We start from the raw sequence: 21,588 nt of genomic DNA on the forward strand, positions 1-21,588 counted from the left end.
TTTTCTTACCCTTGGACTGTAACATCCCCCTCAGGTTTGAATTCGATTCTTCCAGCTTTAGCATCTTGTCAGATAAGCTTGAGACTAAATGCAATGAAATACAGATGCATAATTACATATTCAGTGAGCTATGCATGTTGAAGTAATTGTTCTTTTGAAAAGGCATTAAGCTTGTTATTTGTACACACTAAATCCAAAGGATAAATAAAAGAGCAGCATCGAGGAGCAAAAAGTCAGGTTTAACACAGGGTACAGCAACTTCACACACATTTATGGGTGCCTTGAAAATTAATTTCCTCATTTTTTCAGCAGGATTCTCATTCTCTAAGCACTTTTTCCCTGCATTGTACACTCCAAAATTATGTTACCTGTACTCCTCCACTCAAAATTCACCTGACCAACCTCACTGGTCAGTTAAACAGTTCTTATTTACTTACTGAATAACCTTCACTGACCTAGTTTCCTCTGAAACTATGCTACATAACCGGCCAGCATTCTAACCTAACTGAGACCTGTAACTTTCTATAATTCCTAATATAACATCATGTGTGCCTTGACTGCAGGTAGAGAGAGTGTTAGCCTGCTTTGTAAGTGCAGGCATTGGGAAACTGTACTTAGAGATCTCCCCGTCACGAGTGCCTGGCTGAAGCCCTAGAGGGCATCTGTGGCTGTTACCTCTTGCATAAGAAACATGCTTCCTGCAGAAATGATTCTTTACCAGTCTGCACCGTCCTTTTGACCCACGGGAACATTCTCCAACCCTTACAGCGTCATTCATTCAGTAGCAATGACACTGCTCTAAGCAGAGTTTTTCTTGTATGATGTTCCTTTAAGAGCTGTTATATTGTGAAAAATGCAAGACCTTGCAATACATAATATTGGGCATGGCTTTAAAGTAATGGGTGGGAAGTTCAAGGGAGATATCAGAGGAAGGTTTTTTACCCAGAGAGTGGTTGGGGCATGGAATGCACTGCCTGGGGTGGTGGCGGAGGCAGGTAAATTGGTCAAGTTCAAGAGATTGCTAGATAAGCATATGGAGGAATTTAAAATGGAGGGATATGTGGGAGGAAGGGGTTAGGTAGTCTTAGGCGAGGTTTAAAGGTCAGCACAAATTTGTGGGCCGAAGGGCCTGTTTTGTACTGTACTGTTCTATGATTCTATGATAATAGGGAATATTCAGCTCGGCATTATAAAGGAAACCCTGACGACATTGTAATGTGAACATCACAGCTGAAGTTTAAGGTGACTTTCAGAATGACCGTTAAGGAAACTCCTACTTCTACTTTAAAGCCTAAAAACTTACATGGAGCAATGTCCAGGCCATAAAAGTTTGCCAAAGACAATCAATACCTGACTTTTCATTCATTTTCTGTATAGATTCTAACAAGCTATTCCTGGATTCATGGATTCTTATGTGGAAGTGGCCATGATGCAGTGGATTGCCTCCTTTTGGAAAATAATGTCAAATTTCTAAACAGCTCAAATCAAGCTCTGTGGACAACATGGCTAAATGTAACAGATTGAATACTTGAATTCATGCCAGATGCATGTTAGATCACAGAGACTATTTTTCCATATACTGCAAGTGGTAGTTGAATAGGAACTAGGTTTAGTTTTTATTCATTGATTGCATGTGTGGTAGGAAACGTTGTGCACACTGGAATTCTGCTGAAAAATATTCTTGCCTGGAATGATTTATTATTATTCTTCAGTTTGCTTTCCTAAAGAGAACATTATGTAAAATTCCACCCCCACCCCACACCCCCCCAAAAGAAGAGCACATTATTCATGGATTCTCTGGATGGCAGCTCCATTCGGAGGATAATATTAAAATTGATGCATGAAATAGGTTAGATGGAAGTATTTCTGTGCAAACCTATTTGCTTTGTTTTATCAACTTCCATGGCTTCCACCTCAGGAGCAGAAATGCTACAAGGTATATTTGCACAAATCTCTGTGCTCAGCCTGATGAATTAACGATGGTTTAAACTAAAAATATTTATTCATAAAAAAACAACTAAATAATTAGATACATAACAGAGTTCAGTCGATTAAAATTTAGACCATCAGATAGCAATTTAAATAAATACAAATTGTCAATATTTACAGGATATTTTGTTTTCAACAATGCAGTGCTGAAGTTGCTTATGTTTAAAATATTTGAAGCCGCAAAATTATTTGCTTCTAAAATACAACAACAGTTTGATAAGCAGTATTATTTCATTATTAACTTGCATTGTACATGTGCTCCCTGGGTTACGAATGACCTGACTTATGAAAATCTGACTTTACACCAATTCTCCCTATATTTTTAAAGCATTCTTCAAGCTAGTAATACCAATAATAAAATGTTTCATGGTACTCATTAATGACTGGATGCAGTATATATTACATTAGTTTAATTATGAGTAGTGATAGGGTGATTATTCAATGAAATGGAAGAATTATAGCAAGCGTATGTTGAGTGATATGATATGGGTAGCTATAGAAAACCGAAGTTTCTGACAGGGAAATTGGCTCACGGAGTTTTCAGGAACAGAACCCTTACATAATCCGGGGACTGCCTGTATATTGCATATTTAATTCTTAAATAGTGCTGGGTTAAGAATGTTCATAAGAAAGTTAAAGGTTGGCACCTTTCCCCAAACAATTTTACAAATGAATCATGTTTCTTACCAAGTGACTTCACATTCTGGAGCTGAGATGAAAATGAATTTTTGAATAACTCTGTGGAATTGGAGCTCTGTTTTTGGTCTTCAGAAAACTGTTTATCTGGGGAAAAAAAGAGAATACTTCATGTGAATGTTTCACAACACTTTATTTGGCTACACAAAAGCAGCCAAATTGGTGCCCAAAAAGTTGATCATTTGGTAGAAAATGAAGAGAACTCTCTCCCTCCATCAGATCGAGACAACAATTCTTTTTCAGTTTTGTGGTACAGGTCACAAGTATTTGTCAGAAGGGGAGGTTAATTTTTACAGTGGGGTGCTGAAAGTCGTTTATCATTTTGTGAGCTTTGAATTGACTACAACAGTTTTACAGCTGGGCTGCAATGCCTGAGTTCCCAGTCCCTTGACTGTAGTTCAGCAATAAAAAGAATAAACAAAGTGACAAAGTTTGGAAGAAGTGGAATTCTGCTTAGTGTCATTTTGAAACATGGCAAGCAAGGCAAAGAGAATCTACAGGAAGTGGGATATGGTACGGAAGTGATATACACTGGTATCATAGATAGCATGGGTAGTGTGTCAGCCTGAAGTAAAAGGGTGTCTTATAACAGCTGCATTGTGTAGTTTCAATCACATTTTAATGCTTTTTTCACATATTCTTAAATGATGAGGAACTGCATTTTAATCTGCCGATGGAATGGAAGCCGAGAACTCACAATCATTGCAGATTCAACTCATAGAACACTTCTCCTCTTCTCGAGGGGTCAGTATTACACAGTGTCATTTCTGAATGCCAACCTATATTCACTATATGAGTGAGAGTGCAAGGACCTCCTCTCCAACACAGAGCAACCAGAAGAACTGGTAAGATGAAGACTTAATTTTCAATTACATTGACCAACAAAACCTGTTTTTAAAGGTGAAAACCTCACCCCATCCTCCCCAAAGAGCCATAGAGCCATTGAGTGGCACAGTGGCACACTTGGTAGAGCCACTGCCTTGCAGTGCCAGAGACCCGAGTTCAATCCTGACCTCGGGTACCCGAGTACCTTGGGTACTGTTTGTGTGGAGTATGGACTGTGACTACATGGGTTTCCTCCAGGTGCTCTAGTTTCCTCCTACATCGCAAAGATATGCAGGTTGGGAGGTTTGTTGGCCATTTTAAATTGCCCCTATTGAGTAGGTAAGTGACAGCTTCTGGAGGAACTTGATGGGAATGTGGGGAGAGTAAAAGTATGATTAGTGTAGGATTAGTGTAAATGGGTGGTGGGTGGTCAGTGTGGACTCTGTGGGCCAAAAGGCCTGTAAGTCTCCTGTATCTCTCTATGACCATGACTCTACAGATCCAGAGATCACACAGCAAGGAAGCAGGTCCTTTGGCACCATATACTTTCATCTCACACTAATCCCGTTTTTCTTCTCAAATCCACGTCACCTCTCCCCCTTGCTCTACTTCTTCTCCCACCCAACTGCACCAGAGGCAATTTACAGTAGACAATTATCCTGCTAACCAGCACATCATTGGCAGGTGGGAAGAAACTGAAGCACCCAGGGTAAACCCATGGTCACAGGGAGTAGGTGCAAATCCATGCAGACAGCATCAGAAGTCAGAATCGAACCTGGGTCATTGGAGCTGTGAGGTAGCAGCACCAACTGTGCCCTTCAAATATGAGCATAGATCTGTATACAATGTTTCAGGCTCAATGATGAGCTACTTATAAGAGAATTATAGATCTGCATTCAGAACTGTGAATAATATATATATTTGCCAGCCTGAACAAATTACAATATCAGGAGTCAGACATTACTGGTCAAGTGCTGAGTGATATTTGCTTATGAGGTGAAGGGTACTTTTCTCTCACCTGTTGCCTTCAGAGTCTGCACATTCACTCTAAGCCTTGAGAGAGAATCCTGCATTGTTTGAATGTTGGTAAGTACAGTTACAGCTGAAAAAGACAAATTTTTAATATTACATGGTACATCTTCAGCCAGCAGTAGACACAGAATCAAATGAGGGCACAGGTGGCAAGAATAGTCTGTGGTGTCGGTTCGGTAGAGTTACCCAATTAACTTGACTCAGCTGTTCTTTATTCAAAACTTATTTTTGTCCTCCTAAGTATTTACCCCATTCTCTATTGGCATATTACTATTGAATCGGCTTTCTCTACCTCTTCAGGCGGTGTATTCCAGACATGTTGTATTGCATGATGCTTCCTAATCCCTTTAGATCTGCTTCCCTGGGAAATTCTACCACTGGGAACGGTTTGGTCTAGAAATTCTTACCTTCAAAAAATCCAGCTCTAATGTGGCACCTGGACCTGCTTGCCCTGGTTCGTTGGAGGACACCTTCCTTCTGCATTCCTCATGTGCGTGTTTAAAACTCATACTGCTTGATTTCCCCATTAGTGCATGTTAAGGGCCAGAACGTCCCAGCAGCTTCTTACTGGGAAACAATGGCAGTCTGTGCACAGCTCAGCAAAGCCTCAGCCACACTCAAGGAACTCCCAATGGAGCCCAGGAGTCTCTCCCTCCAACAAAGTGCAGGCCTCATTGGTGGGTGCTGGAGAGCATGCGTGGCTTTCATGTGCTCTGATAATGCCAGCATTAAAGGAGCAGCACTCCCAAAAACAAAACACTTTTCTCTTAAGGAAAGTAGAGATAAAAAATTTTTCTTCAAGTTTAGCTACTGAACATTTTATGAACACAGCCAAATGCTTCAAAATCTACATTATTAATCTCAGTGTCTGGGATATTACTCCATGTGGGTGAAAGTAACTTGTTTCATTTCTGTGTGCTCTCATTGCTAAATTGCTGATTAAAACTCATTGTACCGATTGGCCCCTTTCTCAGTGGTGGTCTGTACCAACTCACTCGCTCCCTCAATATGACTCGTTGGGTGTTCAACCCAATGACTCACACTGATCATATCCTGTCATGTCAAGTGTAATCAAATCTGTTACAATAATGTTTGAAAAAAACCTTGCTTCGGCCAAGTTTTCATCAGCAACTCTTGTTTAGTTGACAATGTTAATCTGTTCAATTTTCCCATGGGAGTTATCAGTCCTGTTTTTTAAGTCTAAAACAAGCCACTAACTCGATCTGCAGGTTTAGAATGCCTCGAGTGTTTTACTGCACAAATAATTCTTGTAACATAAACAAGGCCTATTCAGTGGACACACTAGATAGAGAGTGGACACATCCATTCAGCCAATAAAATCACATCTGATCTCTTCACAGCTGGTTGCGGGCAGCAAGTTGGACCTTACATATATGTAGGAGTGGTAAGTGTTGTGGATATTTGTGTAGATGTTAGGGATGGAGAAGCCTGTGATAAAACTTGATCCCCACCTTGCCAACATTTCATTTGGCTGCAAGTATCTTAGATCAGTAACCAGAGTAAAAATGTCTTTATAACCCTTCTTGGCTGAACACTAAACAGATTCAATGATGGTTTGAAACAGCTCTTGTGTTTCTGTCATTCCCCTGTAAATAAATAATAGGTGTGACAATCTGTACCTGCCCACCCGTCCTCCTGCCCACCACCTCAGCCAGGCCCCTGACTGACTCCCACCTCCCACCCTGATCATCTGCCCTCCTAATTCTCTTTAACTGCCCCCCTCTCTACAATCCCCTTAACACCCTGCTGCCACAACAAATAAAACATTTCTCCCCTTGTAAGGCATGCAGTGACTGGGAAAGCCCTCATATTATGCTTGGGAAAATTAATCCAGTTCAAAGTGAGCATGAAGGCAATCCCCTCTCTGCCTTAAGAAGTGGTTGAGTTATGATTGGTTTTTATTTTAGAATATGTGATATTCATTGTCGGGTTTCTTATGATATCTGTATAGTTCCCTCCCATGTAAGTGTGTCCCACCTACTTATCCATCCCTCACCTCCACAACCATTTCCTCACCCCATAAAACCCCTCTCTCTACCTGCCCCGCTCTATCTCCAAACCCATTTGCTTGTAATCACAGCCTGGAGCAGAAACTAGAGAGGGCCATTTGAATCATACTGGCTCTGTTGTCTGGAAGACTGTGTGCTGGCCAACATGGACTCTGCTGTTACAGAGCTATTGACTTCTGAGCAGGGACAGAAATCATTGAGGATGACGGCGTGTACATATCCAATAGACCTTTATAACACTTCTCCATTATTCCTCCTGTAACATTTGTCTTTGGCATTTAAAATGGCAAGTAATTGGCTTCTTATCTCTCATTCTCCCCTCAACATGACCATATCCTTGTGACTTCATCATCCCACCAGCCTAGCAACCCTGTCCCATTAGGTCCCCGTCCCCTTCCAAGCCCTGCTTATTCCTGTTCCCATTTTTTTAATAGATGGTAGTGTAAAGCTGTTAATCTCATGTGTGCTGTAATTTACCTGGTAAAAGTGGGCAGCAGCCAGGCTATACTGCCAACTCTCCGGGACAATGTGATATACCAGTACTACTTATAAAGACTCAGGTGAAGACTTGGGTCACCTACAGGAGAAGCTGAAGCATGTAGTGATGCTTGTTACATTTTCCAGCTTCCTGCAGCCTGTTGTCATTGTTGAAGACTCCCAGGGCGACTCTTTCCTGACCTTATTGCCACCCTTGGTCCACTTTCCAGGGCTGTTGGTTCATCATCAGAGTCACTGCTTTCCACCTTTATTAAATACCGCACAGCAATTGCAGTTTATCTCTCTCCGGCACCACCCCATGGTTCACACATAATTCCTATGACAACACACGATACACAGCACCCATACCACTTGAAGGTTTTCCTTTCCTATTATATTTGCAAAATATTCCTTTCAAGTGAAATGAGTGTGAATTGCTCATCTATTCCCTGGACTAAGCCCTCTGCTTTCCCATAGGGATGCTAAGTCAAGCTGGTCCTATTTTAAACAATATTTTCAATTCAAATGCCAAGAAAAACAAAACATAAACTATCACACTCCTCCTTCGCCCCTTGCATTCCTTATTTAAGATCATCTCAGTACCTTCCACACATAGTTTATTCCTCTGCTGTATTAGCAACCTATAAGCCTCCCTTTGGAGCATTATTTGAACCCTTATCTTTCTTAACCAGGAAGCTCAAGCTTTGCATGTTTTGTTTTGTGACCCCTTTCGGGGTAGGGATTTCTTCCCTACCTAAACCGTCTTCCCATTGTTAGTTTATTGTTTCCTTCACCAGCTTTTGATTTTGATTCACCTGGGTATGATCTCTTAAAACTCACTGACCTCCAGTTAAGCATTTTAATGCATGATTTTTCTAAAGTATATTACTCCCTTCTTAAATACTGCACCAAACCTTTGAATATTATCTCTCGCTTATCACCATCTTATGTTAAAATTTATTATGAAACTGGGTTGTGTATGCTGTAATTTCTTCAATTACAAGAAAAAATTCTGTTCTGATTGTGACACTTCTGACCACATTGTGCTGTGTAGTCACAATGCACAACCACTGAGTCAATTCTGGTTTGAAGGAGAAGTTTCATCTTGAAATGAAAGTATACAGCAGATGTTTTTGATTCAGGGATGATCTCTTCAAATTTCATGTCATTTCTATACCATTCCAAAGACAGTATTATGGTACAGTGATTGTTCACTGTTCATTGGTAGTCATTAATTTCAAACTAATAAAGTGTAAAATGGGAGTTGAAGGAGATGATACCATTGCAAAGTGAAGGCATTTTACATTATAGAACATAGAACAGGCTCTTCAGCCCACCATGTTGTGCTGCTCTTCAAGCCACACCTACGACTATTTAAGCCCTTCCTCCCACATATCCCTCTATCTTAAATTCCTCCATATGCTTATCTAACAATCTCTGGAACTTATCCAATGTATCAGCCTCCATCACCACCCCAGGCAGCGCATTCCATGCACCAACCACTCTCTGGGTGAAAAACTTCCCTCTAACATCTCCCTTGAACTTCCCACCAATTACCTTAAAGCCATGTCCTCTTGTTTTGAGCATTGGTGCCCTGGGAAAGAGGCGCTGGCTGTCCGCTCTATCTATTCCTCTTAATATCTTGTTTACCTCTATCACGTCTCCCCTCATCCTCCTTCTCTCCAATGAGAACAGCCCTAGCTCCTTTAGTCTCTCCTCATAATCCATACTCTCTAATCCAGGCAGCATCCTGGTAAATCTCCTCTGCACCCTTTCCAATGCCTCCACATCCTTCCTATAATGAGGCGACCAGAACTGGACACAGTACTCCAAGTGTGGCCTAACCAGAGTTTTGTAAAGCTGCATCATCACTTCGCGGCTCTTAAACTTGATCCCCCGACTTATGAAAGCTAACATCCCATAAGCTTTCTTAACTACCCTATTTACCTGTGAGGTGACTTTCAGTGATCTGTGGATATGAACCCCCAGATCCCTCTGCTCCTCCACACTGCCCAGAATCCTGCCATTTACCTTGTACTCCGTCTTGGAGTTTGTCCTTCCAAAGTGTACTACCTCACATTTCTTCAGATGGAACTCCATCTGCCACTTATCAGCCCAGATCTGCATCCTATCAATATCCCTCTGCAAGCTTCTGCAGCCCTCCACACTATCCACAACACCACCAATCTTTGTGTCATCTGCAAACTTGCTAACCCACCCTTCCACCCCCTCATCTAAGTCATTAATAAATATCACAAAAGGTAGAGGTCCCAGAACCGATCCCTGTGGGACACCACAAGTCACAGCCCTCCAATCCGAATGCACTCCCTCCACCACAACCCTCTGCTTTCTACAGGCAAGCCAATTCTGAATCCACACGGCCAAGCCTCCCTGGATCCTTTGGCTTCTGACCTTCTGAAGAAGCCTATCATGCAGAACCTTGTCAAACACCTTAGTAAAATCCATGTAGACCACATCCACTGCACTACCCTCATCAATCTTCCTGGTCACCTCCTCAAACAACCCTATCAGGCTTGTGAGGCAAGATCTTCCCTTCACAAAGTCATGCTGGCTGTCCCTAATCATGCCATGATTCTCCAAATGCTCATAGATCCTATCTCTTAGAGTCCTTTCTAACAGCTTACCCACCACAGACGTAAGGCTCACCGGCCTGTAATTCCCTGGACTATCCCTACTACCTTTTTTGAATTCTTCTAATTATATGACCATGCAGGTGCTAGAAGTACTGTGCATCAAAGCTTCCCAATGCCCATTTTCCTGGAAGATACAGAATTAAATACATTCCTTCTCAGGTAAAGTATGAGCATTAGAACATAGAACAGTACAGCACAGGAATTGGCCCTTTAGCCCACGATATTGTGCCAAACTAATTAAACCAGAAATTAAAAACCTAACTAAACTAATCCTTTCTACCTACACGATGTTTATATCCCTCCATTCTCTGCACATTCATGTGCCTATCCAAGAGCCTCTTAAACAACTCTATTGTAGTTGTCTCCACCACCAACCCTGGCAGCGCATTCCAGATACCTATCAGTCTCTGTAAAAAAAACTTGCCTCACACATCTCCTTTGAACTTACCCCCTCTCATCTTAAATGCATGCTTTCTATGTTAGACATTTTGACCCTGGGAGAAAGATACTGGCTGTCTACTCTATCTCATGATAATCTTATAAACTTCTTTCAGATCATCCTTCGGTCTCCGTTGCTCCAGAGAAAACAGCCCAAATTTGTCCAGCCTCTCCTCATAGCACAATGTGTGAAGTATAAAAGCACACAGACTAATTTCATTGTCACAATTGTGCCATTAGAATAATTTATGAAGCAGATAGAAGATTTATATCTTAAATTATTTAATGTAGAATTGAATTTCCTACCATTTTGTTCCATTCTTTGAAGTCTGGATAACAACGAAACATTAACATTAGTAATAGAACCAGTAATCACTTTTAGGTTTTCTGAGAACTGGAAACCTGGACAGAGAAAAAAAAATCATGAATGGACATGTTTAGTTAATTGGATGAAATATGCATACCAGCCTGAGGACAGGTCCCCCGCAATCATCTTACTCTGCTTCTCTTCAGTGTAAAATGATTTGATTATACGGCTGGACTATCACCAAGAATTCCACCCCTGTAATATTGCTGGAGTCCGATTCCATCAAGCTCATCACTGGGCTTGACTATTCTAAAGTTTTCTTGTTTGGCCTCTCATTTTCCATTTGCAACATAAACATGAGCTCAGCTTAAACTCTAGTGTCTGTATTCCAACTCAAAGTAAGTACCATGCAGAGAGTTGTGGACACAGCTCAGCACATTACAGAAACCTGTCTCCCCTTGGACTCTGTCTACACTTCTCACTGCCTTGGTAAAGCAGCCAGCATAATCAAAGACCCCACCACCCTGGACATTCTCTCTTCTCCCCCCTCCCATCGGGCAGAAGATACAAAAGACTGAAAACACGTACCACCAGGCTCAAGAATAGCTTCTAATCCACTGTTATAAAACTATTGAATGATTCCCCCATAATGGTGCCTCATTATGGCCTTGCACCTTATTGTCTGCCTGCACTGCACTTTCTCTGTAATTGTAATACTATTCTGCGTTCTGTTATTGTTTTCCCTTGTACTACCTCAATGCACCATTGTAATAAAATTATCTTTATGGATGGCATGCAAGGCAATATTTTTCACTGTACCTTGGTACGTGTCACAATAATAAATCAACCTATCAATTTCCCCATTTCTCATTGATCTATCGCCACATTCTGTTCCCTGTCCAGCAATGCTTCAATTTGAAGATTCTCATCCTTCAAAATGGACTTATCCCTGCCCACTTCTGCAACCTCCTTCATCTCTGCAAGCCTCTGCGATCTCTGCACTCCTACAATCCTGCTTCAACTATCTGTGCTCTAAGGCCCCCCACTTCTCAAACTTTCCTACCTTCTTGATGGCATAAAGTCCTTTAGGGGTGCCTTGGAATGTTTTATTACATTGAAGGGTCTGTGGAATTTCAAGTTTTGTTACTGCAACCCACACAATTTTCATTTTTAGTCCAAATCTACTCAAAAAGTTTACTTGGGTGAATTCTTCCCATTAACTTTCCACATCAAATTTAATAAAATGCATTGCTACAACAGACTTCATTAATGAAGAAGTACATACCTTCTTGTTTAAGATTTTGTAGCTCAGATAGAGTTGACATGTTTAGAGTATCCATAAGAGTTTGCATTTGGCCAATATGATCACCGAGCTGTAAATCTAAACACAGAACAGATCAAAAAGTTAATCACCAAACTGAACAGTGTTTTACTTTACGTTTGGCTGTGGGAATGAAGGTAATTTTAACTTTGGCTGATGGTGTCATATTTTACTTAATAATACATTGATTATCCTAAATATTTTTCTTCAGAATTGGGCAGAGTAAAATATAAACTACTTATTTAATTTTGCCTATGTTATGCAATCAGCCTCTGGCAATTAAAATCAGAACTTGAACGTGAGTTCGTCAGCTTTATTTGTCCAAGGCATTTACTTTCTGAAAGTTTTGTATGGCAAAACTCTGACTGAACTTGTAGAAATGTTGAAGAGAATAAACAATATATACTGCAGATAGACATGAAGTTAATCCTTTCAGACTTTGACTTTGAACACTGTCTGTTGAGTACTGATTCATTGTAATGCACTTGGTCCTTCAGTCCAAACAGTCAACCCAACTCTATTTCAAAAAGGACCTTTGCTCAGGCTGTGCACTGCTATGCTGGGAACCCATTGCAAATGCTGTCCTCTGCTCTTGCTCCTGCAGCAAAGAATCGCCTATGACTGTGTGGACAGGCTGCCTGTGAGGGCTGGGTTTTAGTGGATTGGGGTGAGCAGTGTGGACACTCAGTATTGTGTGGGGTTCAGGGCTGCATTTTGACCAGCACATTGAGCGTGGGTCAGTGGTGTGGACCGGCAGCACCTGCTCCATGTGTTCACAGAACACCTGGGCCCTACAGTCACTCTCATCACTACTTGTTCGACTTCATTGAAGCTTCTCTCTCTCCATCTCTTCTTCTGGCTGCACACCTCTCCCCAGCTCGACAATTTCTCTCTGGTAAGAAGCCCAATGATGGTCGCTGGCGATCAGACAGGGGAGAGGTCTCCATAATGGTTACAATTGCTTCATAATGTACAGAGCAAATGAAGTCCTTTTCTCAGATACCAGCTTTAGAAATCACCAATTTGCTAATAGCCATAGACTTACAGAGTTATTTACCATCCACAGTTCACTGGTAAAACCAGAACAGATAAAGCTTCCCTAACCTTTGAGATTTTGTTGATCAGTAAGTATTTTTTTCTGTGAGTTTTGCAGGCTTTCTGGGTTTTGCCCTGTGAATTGAAGCACAGATTTGGAAAAAAAAATGATTAAATTTGCAAAACTGATTTTGTCACAGAGTAGAAACACTTATGTTTATGAACTCAAAGCACCAGGATAATGTCTTACTATTTTGCTTAAGTCAAATTGAGGTGCACTTACAGCTAAGTCAACAACCATTTGAAAGGATTTATACCAATGCTAATCTTGTTTAGTCTTTTGAGACAGTATAAGGAAATAAGTGGAAAGAGCAAAGCTTGAAAATGGTGCCTTTCACTGGCCAGCTGTTGTTTTAAGACACAGACAATGGTAATTACCTCACTGACTTTTAACAAAGTCTGGAAAGGTGGGGTGAGGGGTGGCTGAAACGAGGGATGGGTGCCAGGACAGTGGGATTGGCCTGATGACATTTTATTGAGTGTATTTTTCATGGCAGTTTAATACATTTCTTGGTGAAAATAATAACAGTTTCAAAACTGGAGTACCTTGCCCTCTCAGATATTGTGCATTTTGCCAGGGATTTGGATAGAGAACAAAATGATTGCTTCCTTAAGAAGGAATGGAAAATTCTATGGGTTAATTGTGGTGAAGTGAGTCTCAGAAGACTGTTGTCCCTGATTCCTGTTATTCCTTTGTTATCCTATCTCAATAGCAAATGTAGGGACATCATGTACTACTCCTGTATCCTCCAGATTGTCCATTGACAGAGAAATGCATTGCATTGAGGGGCAGCTACTTGAGAGGAGTAGGAAGTACTGGCAGGGTCTGATGAAGAAGTACAGGAGGAGACACATTTGGACCATGAGTGCTGCTATAGGCCAGTTGAGCTGTTCAGTTCTCCAGGCTCACCCTACACTTCTTTGTCTGCATTTTTCTGCAAGCCACTTTCAATCTGTTTGATGATCCGTCACTTCAACAATTTTGTGTTAAAGAAAAAAGAATGCTCAGCAATATCTTACAATTTAACAACAGGACTGGACACAATATCCTATCCTGATCTGAAAATATATTGCTACCCACCCCTCCCCCCATTCCCCCATCATCACTGGGTCTAAATCCTGGTCTAAATCTCCTTACTGTGGGAGTACCTTCACTGGAAGGATTGCAGCAGTTCAAGACAGCTCACTACCAACTTTTCAACAGCAATTAGGAAAGGGCAATAAATACTGACCTTGCCAGCGGCATGTAAAGCCTGAAAAATGACAGGCTGGTGCACTGGATAGCATAAGGCAGATGTTATCTACAGATAAGAGTCAAGTGATACAACCTGGCAGAAAGGATTAGAAGACAATTTAGACCAAATTGCGTGATTCTTAAAGGGCAGGAGCAGAGTGAACTCGGTGTATATAGTAGCTGGGAAAGCAGGGCTTCATGAATACAGGCACTGAGTACAGAAGCAGGAAGATTATATGGAATCTTTAGAAAATGCATCCAGTTCTGATCATGACATTATGGGAAGGACGAGGAGGCCCTGGAGAGGGTGCAGAAAAGAATTCCTATAACGCATCTAGGGGGTGAGAGATTTCAGTTTCAAGAAAAGGGGTGGAGAGGCCACGTTTTGTTCTTTGAGCAGATTTTAAAAGGGGCTGAAACAAGATTGGAGAAGTGTAAAAAACGGCTTTGATTTGGGATGAACAGCCTGAAAGTGTGGTGAAAGCAAATCCAGCTATGGCTGTTGAAAGTAAATTGGATAATATTTCAATACTAATTTTGCAGAGGTATGGGGAAAGAACTGAGTAATGCAACTGACTGGATTGCTCTGTGCCGATCATAGAATATACGTAGGACACACATAGAATTGTTAGAGTACAGGACACATAATGAAGCAGCTTAGCCACTGAAGATATTCAGGGCTTAAGGAAATCCTGCAGCAAAGTCTTGGTGCAGACACAACTGGTCTCCAACAACCACTGCTACCTTTTACACTGATTTAACTTCCTCCTCTCTCCTGATTTCCTTCTCCTTAAATCTCTGAAAGTCCTACAATGACTCAGTGGGGCATTGATTATAATATCCAGAAAAATGGAAGACAGATGATGCCCAAAAGGAGGAAGATAAAGGGAGAATTACAGACTACTACTTTCAGGTTATTTGAGAAATCTTTTCAATCAACAAAATGAAAGATTACAGAAACATGCAGTGTTAAAGTAACAATGACAAGCTAAGTCTCTACTTAACATTCACAATCACAACTGATTTAGTGACTGGCCAATTTTCAGTCACAAATTGTTCTAATCTTTACCTTTCAGTTGTTGCAGTTCAGAACTCAAGCGCTTGTCAGATTCTTGTAACTGATACATTTCCTCTGAAATCTGAAGGCCTTGAAAATATCAACATTATTAATTCCAAACACAGAATTCTTATAATTCAACTAGGTTGGGTTAGCTAAAAGCTAACCATCCATTTAATGATTGACACCAAATGATAGGTTGCACATTGGTGTAAGATTAGCACTGCAGTTTGATTTGCCAGTGTTGAAATCTCCAGACTGATCTGTCAGAGGTTGACAAAGTTGGTCTCACATGGCAAAGTGGGGAAGCTGCCGGGCAGACACACTCAAAACCAAGCTCCAAGTTGGGAAAAAGTCTTAATTTCTGGTATAAAATATCCTGAGCCACTTTCCTGAAAACTTCCCAGTTGTTGTTGATTGATTTAATGCAACATGCAAACCCACTTGCAATATTTTGCAATTTTTTTGAAAAACTGGATCAAAATATGTGGCCTAAAGTGTAAATTAGTTTCATTAGCGTTCATCAGATTCATTTCATTATATTCATACAGCAAATGGACGTTCTGGAACTTGAATAAATAGCTCCTTGTGGTCTGGGAATCTAGACAAAAAAGTAAACTATGACACAAATGTATGCATTTGAGTTATTGGATGAAACATCACCAGCAGGTGTATATTCACCTGGTTTAACAGGACAGACTACTCCCATCACTTTGCGCTCTCTAATCACAAAGTGTAATTTTGGTTGATTTTAACCCCTTAGGTACCCCAGCAAAAAGATGTCCCTCTTCTTCCACCAGTGTAATGTTGTTAGATTCTGAAGTCCATTCCTTCTGCTCATAAAGTCCACATCTATGTTTTGTTATCTCTCACCTTGACTATTCTAATGCCCTCTTGCCTGGTCTTCCAGCCTCCATGAACAAGCTCAGATGAAGCTGTGCTGCCTGTATCCTAACTGACACAAAACATCCATTGCTCATGTGCTTAACTGACCTTCATGGGCTCCTGGTCAGACAATGCCCAGACCTGTAAATTCTTTGCTTGGTGATCAAATCCTTCTAACACCTTCCCTGGCCCTATAACAGTAACCTCTACTGTTTCGAGCCTGTGAAAACAATGCACACCCACACTACTGCCTGCTGTGCATGCCCAGTTTTCCTTTTGCTCTGTCTTGAGCTCTTTCTGGTCTACATTTCTTTGCTTCTCCAATATCCTCTTGAAAAACATGCTTCTTAAAAGCCTTTGATAGCTTTCATCTATTTTACCATCCTCTTTTCTGGCTGTGTCAAATTCTTCTTGATCAATCTCCTGTAATGCATATCATGACATTTTTCTACACTTAATTGGCACTATATAAATTCAAGTCGCTGTTGTTACAAAATCTCTCAATTTACGTTTCAAGCTCAAAATTGTTCCCTAGTCAATTTTTAACCAGTTAGTTCATCAAATTATAATCAGAATTCATGGATGCAGCATTACATACCTTCTTGTTTAAGACTTTGCAGATCTAAGTGGGTGGACATGTTTAGAATATCCATAGCGGTTTGTAGTTGGTTAATCTGATCAGTGGTCTGTAAATCTAAACACATTATGAATTGGAACTTTTTTTTCAAGCTAAACAATACTTTATTTCCAAACAACCTGCTGGAAGTGTAAAGTCAATTTTAAAGCTGAGTGATATTGGGAAGATCATTGAGTTCACTGGAAGGTAACATTGGACAGGCATATAATTGGCTAATAAATCAATATCACCAATTCTACATTATTAACTATAGATGATTGAAATCAACTCCCTGGTCTCCAACATGACTTCGCAATATATTTATTTGTTTGAAGATTTTGTATTATCTGTGCCGGATTAGAAATGAACAAAGATGCAATATGATGAAAATGATGTCAAAAAACTATACTACAAGTAATTTCTTCCATTTAGTACTTAAGAACAGCACAGTGATGTAAACAATCTTATTGTTACCAGATGGAGAAATAAAATACATAAAATGGTCAAACTTATGCTCACTAAAGGGAATATTAAAATCTAAAAGATTATAGAAGTACTTGTAAATGGCTGTTCAACACTGGGTAAGAATCACATTTCAAATTTGCAGGATTCTTAGAGAAGTTGACAATATACGGTTCCTCTAGCTGGAGAAGCATGAACTAAAGGCCGAGCCAATAGGAGAACTTTCTTTATGCATTTTTAGGATAAATCTTTAGGATTTTCTACTTCAGAGGGATGTGCATGCTTGTTCCTTGAGTATATTCAAGCCCATGACTGAGATACTTTTGGAAGCAAAGGATCAGATAACCTGGGGCTCAGATAGCCTGAGACACACCATGCTCTTATTGAATGATGGGTAGAATCAAAAGGCCATATTGACATTGTTGCTTCAAGCTCTTTTGTTCTGTTGCTATCATTGTTATTGGTTAATGGAATTATGGCACAAAGAATTTCTAAATTCATTTTTTAATCAATGGGGTGTGGACACTCTAAGAGGATTCTGAATCTGCTCTGTATAGTGCTAATGATATGACCCATTTATTCTGGTGACCAAATGAAGCTCCTTCCTCAAGTAACAATATCTTTATGATGGATTTGGTATATAGAGGTATAGAATTATTTCCCATCAACCGTCGACATATAAAATAGGAACAGACAAACTTCTTTTATACCTTTGAGATTTTGCAAATCGGAAAGTATTTGTCTCTGTGAATCTTGCAATTGTTTCATGTTCTCCTTCATCTTTTGACCTATAAGTTGAAGCACAGATGTCAATTATATGCAACTAGATGCAACTATATGCCATATTTAGATAATTAATGTAGAATATGCAAACAAAAAAGCGATGATGAAATATTTTATGTAACCAGAGCTTAGAGGTTTATGTTATGAAGACTGGGTGCACAAATGTGTCATGTGTTCCTTTGAGAAAATTAATTGAATGGAGCCTAACCAAGATGTTTGAACCACTGGTAAGGTAGTTATGAAAAATGATTCAATATTGTGTGGAGACTGGAAGAAAGGGTCATTAAAACTCAATAAGGATCAGAATTGAGGCATTTTTTCACATAATAGATGGTAGGAATTTGGACCTTTAAAAAATTATGGATATTTCCAATAGTGATTTTTTTGTGAGCTGAGCATATGAAGTGACATGGAACTTAAAAGTTGTGTAGATGGAATTAAAATACAGATCAATCATAAGCTAATTGAATGGAGGAGCTGGGGACATCAGAACTAGAGTAATTCCTTTAACTGGCCAATCCTGTTTTACCATTTGATGAGATCATCTTCAATCAGTGCCTGAACTACATTACCCATCTCTGCCTTGATCCCTTCATAACTCTCATTAATAAAAACTTATCAACCTTAGAATAAAACATACGTTTTAAGACATCATGCAAAGTCACTTAAAATGATCAAATTCATAACGAAATCAGGTACTTTCTCCTTCGCTTGTTATTTTATTCTATAATTTAAGGACTGGAGTTTCTGCTAATGTTGTTGGTTTCAATATTTAAATTTATGCTGTTCTCACGATGTAAGAAAACTGATTATAAAACTTAATACGAACCCCAAATTCCTGAAATGTGAGTGGCACAAGGAATGCAGTAGCAGTGCGGTTAAGATGATGTACCAGTATCCAGAGGCCAGATTTAATGATCTAAAAACGTGGGGTTGAGTCTCACTAATGCAGTGGGGGCATTTTAAATTCAAGTAATTAAATAAAGCTACCATCAAAAAGCTGGCATTAGTAAAGGTGAAGTTGAAACTACTACAGGAAAAATTCTGTTAATCTGGCACATTCCAGTCTCTCCAGCTGATTTTCTGGACTATCAGACTTTATTGCATTAATACTCCAACACTCATCCAATTTACCTTTGATTTAGATGTTACACAGTAGAATAAGACATTTACAAGTGAATCCAGTAAGTTTAAAAGGAGCACAGCAAGTGTAGCATGGGAACCAGGGTCCCAGGGACTGGAAGTGAATGGGGGAACCAGGGTCCCAGGAACTGGAAGGGATCGTGGCAACTAGAGTCCCAGGGATTGGAAGGGAATGGGGGATCTAGCGTCCCAGGGATTGGAAGGGAGTCCCAGTGAGCCGGATGTGAACCGTAGGGATTTCTGAATGGTTGGATAGCGGTCTATTGGAGTTTTACTGTATATTGTAGCAAAAAGTCCATTTAGTTCATTATCGTCTTTCAAAAAATAAAACCTGTCATCTATAAGCTGTTCCAGTCTGTAACTCCAGACCCAGCAATGTGGCTGACGTTCAACTACCCCACCGACTTGCCGAGCAAACTGTTAAATTTTGGGGGCAGGTAGAGATGGACAATGAATGCGAAGCTTGTCAGAAATACCCACATTTTGTGATCCAATACAATATATTTGGAAATTTTACTTTAAGTTCCCTACCATTCTCACTTTAACTTCTGAAATGTGCTGAGTTAGTCTATAAACCAATTACAGAAAATTAAGAACAAAACTTTATTGCAGTAAAAACTGATGTATCCTGCAGTGAAATAATTTAAACCACTAGTCCCCAGGCAATACTATATAGCCATGTTTTATCTTACCGTCTTCTTTCACAAGGCTCAGTTCCTCAGAAACCAGTGTAATAGAAGCAAATGAATCCTTCTCGTCATCTTTTGCGTTCTTAACTGAAACCAAATTATTAATCAACAGGTTTACTTCAGTAACCTTTGACAAGTTTAGCAATAATGAAAGTAGTTGTCATTGTTGAAAATAAATAAATGTAGAAAACCGTCATCCTTTTTTGGTGGTTAAAACACAGATGGCTTTAGCATCAAGGCTCACTTACATCCCTTAAAAAACTCGTTAAAATTCAGTGTGACATCTCTTTGGTGGTTTACACCCAGAAACAGTTACTATTTGTATTGGTAATGGTTCACTATTGTCACTTGTACTGAGGTATAGTGAAAAATTTGTCTTTCATACTGTTCATACAGATCAGTTCATTACATAGTGCATTGAGGTAGTACAAGGTAAAATACAGAATGCAGAGTAAAATGTCACAGCCACAGAGAAAGTGCAGTGCAGATAGACAATAAGATGCAAGGTCATAACAAGGTAGATTGTGAGGTCAAGAGTTCATATCATCTAAGAGTCTTACAACAACGGGATAGAAGCTGTCCTTGAGCCTGGTGGTATGTGCTTTCAGGCTTTTGTGTCTTCAGCTCGATGGGAGGTGGAGAAGAGAGAATATCCGGGGTGGGTGGGGTCATTGATGATGCTGGCTGCTTTACCAAGGCAGCGAGAAGTATAGACAGAGTCTATGGAAGGGAAACTGGTTTCTGTGACGTGCTGGGCTGTGGCCACAACTCTCTGCAGTTTCTTGCAGTCCTAGGCAGAGCAGTTGCCATACCAAGCTGTGATGCATCCAGATAGGATGCTTTCTATGGTGCATTGATAAAAGTTGGTAAGTCTCAAAGGGGACATGCCAAATTTCTTTAGCCTCCTGAGGAAGTAGAGGCGCTGTTGAGCTTTTTTGGCCGTGGCATCTACGTGGTTGGACCAGGACAGGCTATTGGTGATGTTCACTCCTTGGAACTTGAAGCTCTCAACTCTCTCCATCTCAGCACCATTGATGTAGACAGGAGAATGTGCACTGCCCTACCTTCCTGAAGTTAATGACCAGCTCTTTTGTTTTGCTGACATTGAGGGATAGGCTGTTGTCATGACACCATGTCACGAAGCTCTCTTCCTGTAATCTGCCTTATTGTTATTTGAGATCCAGCTCACACTGTGGTGTCAACTGCAAACTTGTCAGTGGGGTTAGAGCAGAATGTGGCCATGCAGTCATGAGTGTATAGGGGGCTGAGGACGCAGCCTTGCGGGGCACCAATGTTGAGAATAATCATGCTGGAGGGGCCTTTCCTTACTGATTGCAGTCTGTTGGTTAGGAAGTCAAGGATCCAGTTGAAAAGGAAGGTGTTGAGTCCCAGATCTCGGAGTTTGGTAATCAGTTTGCTTGGAATTATAGTATTAACAGAATTATAGTACTGAAAGATGATCTGTGCAGATTCCAACTGGACCTCACCCAATTCTATCTACTGCCAACAATTTGCATTCAAAGAAGGTCTTAAGGGCACATCCCTTGGGGTAGCCACAGGATATCTATTAGTGGAGACAGATGCTGCAGGGAGAGTGAGATAGCTCCCTCAAACACTCAGAAAGTGCAAGTATTGGGGCAAAAAGATAAATACAAAGAGGAAGATCCTTTATTTCAGGGGTGGGAGGGGTGGGGCGGTAGGGGGATGAGTGTCAGAGACACATTAGACCCATCAGGAGGGCCTGGCTGGAGGTGGCTGCACTTGTCTCCTTCAGAAGTGAGAAGCTCTGCTCAATGGAGTTTTGCTGAAGCAAAGTTCATGACCTCACAAGGTGCATCAAGCTCATCTGCGCACC

At 40.5% G+C, this 21,588-nt stretch overlaps 1 protein-coding gene across 5 annotated transcripts in view; it reads right to left on the reverse strand.

The window, feature by feature from the left end:
- Positions 1 to 21,588, reverse strand: part of LOC127579214 (C-type lectin domain family 4 member F-like) — a 46,126-nt gene that overhangs the window by 7,134 nt on the left and 17,404 nt on the right. For all 5 annotated transcript variants that reach the window (XM_052031820.1, XM_052031823.1, XM_052031822.1 and 2 more), the window contains 10 exons: positions 19,737 to 19,820; positions 17,829 to 17,906; positions 16,639 to 16,734; positions 15,168 to 15,245; positions 12,874 to 12,939; positions 11,734 to 11,829; positions 10,448 to 10,543; positions 4,529 to 4,612; positions 2,677 to 2,772; positions 10 to 84 (listed from right to left, as the gene is read on the reverse strand). In XM_052031820.1, coding sequence (XP_051887780.1) covers positions 10 to 84; positions 2,677 to 2,772; positions 4,529 to 4,612; positions 10,448 to 10,543; positions 11,734 to 11,829; positions 12,874 to 12,939; positions 15,168 to 15,245; positions 16,639 to 16,734; positions 17,829 to 17,906; positions 19,737 to 19,820 — 849 coding nt within the window. The remainder of the gene's footprint in view (positions 1 to 9; positions 85 to 2,676; positions 2,773 to 4,528; positions 4,613 to 10,447; positions 10,544 to 11,733; positions 11,830 to 12,873; positions 12,940 to 15,167; positions 15,246 to 16,638; positions 16,735 to 17,828; positions 17,907 to 19,736; positions 19,821 to 21,588) is intronic.

This window comes from Pristis pectinata, chromosome 17, assembly GCF_009764475.1.
Source record: "Pristis pectinata isolate sPriPec2 chromosome 17, sPriPec2.1.pri, whole genome shotgun sequence".
In the NCBI taxonomy this organism is placed as follows: Eukaryota; Metazoa; Chordata; class Chondrichthyes; order Rhinopristiformes; family Pristidae; genus Pristis; species Pristis pectinata.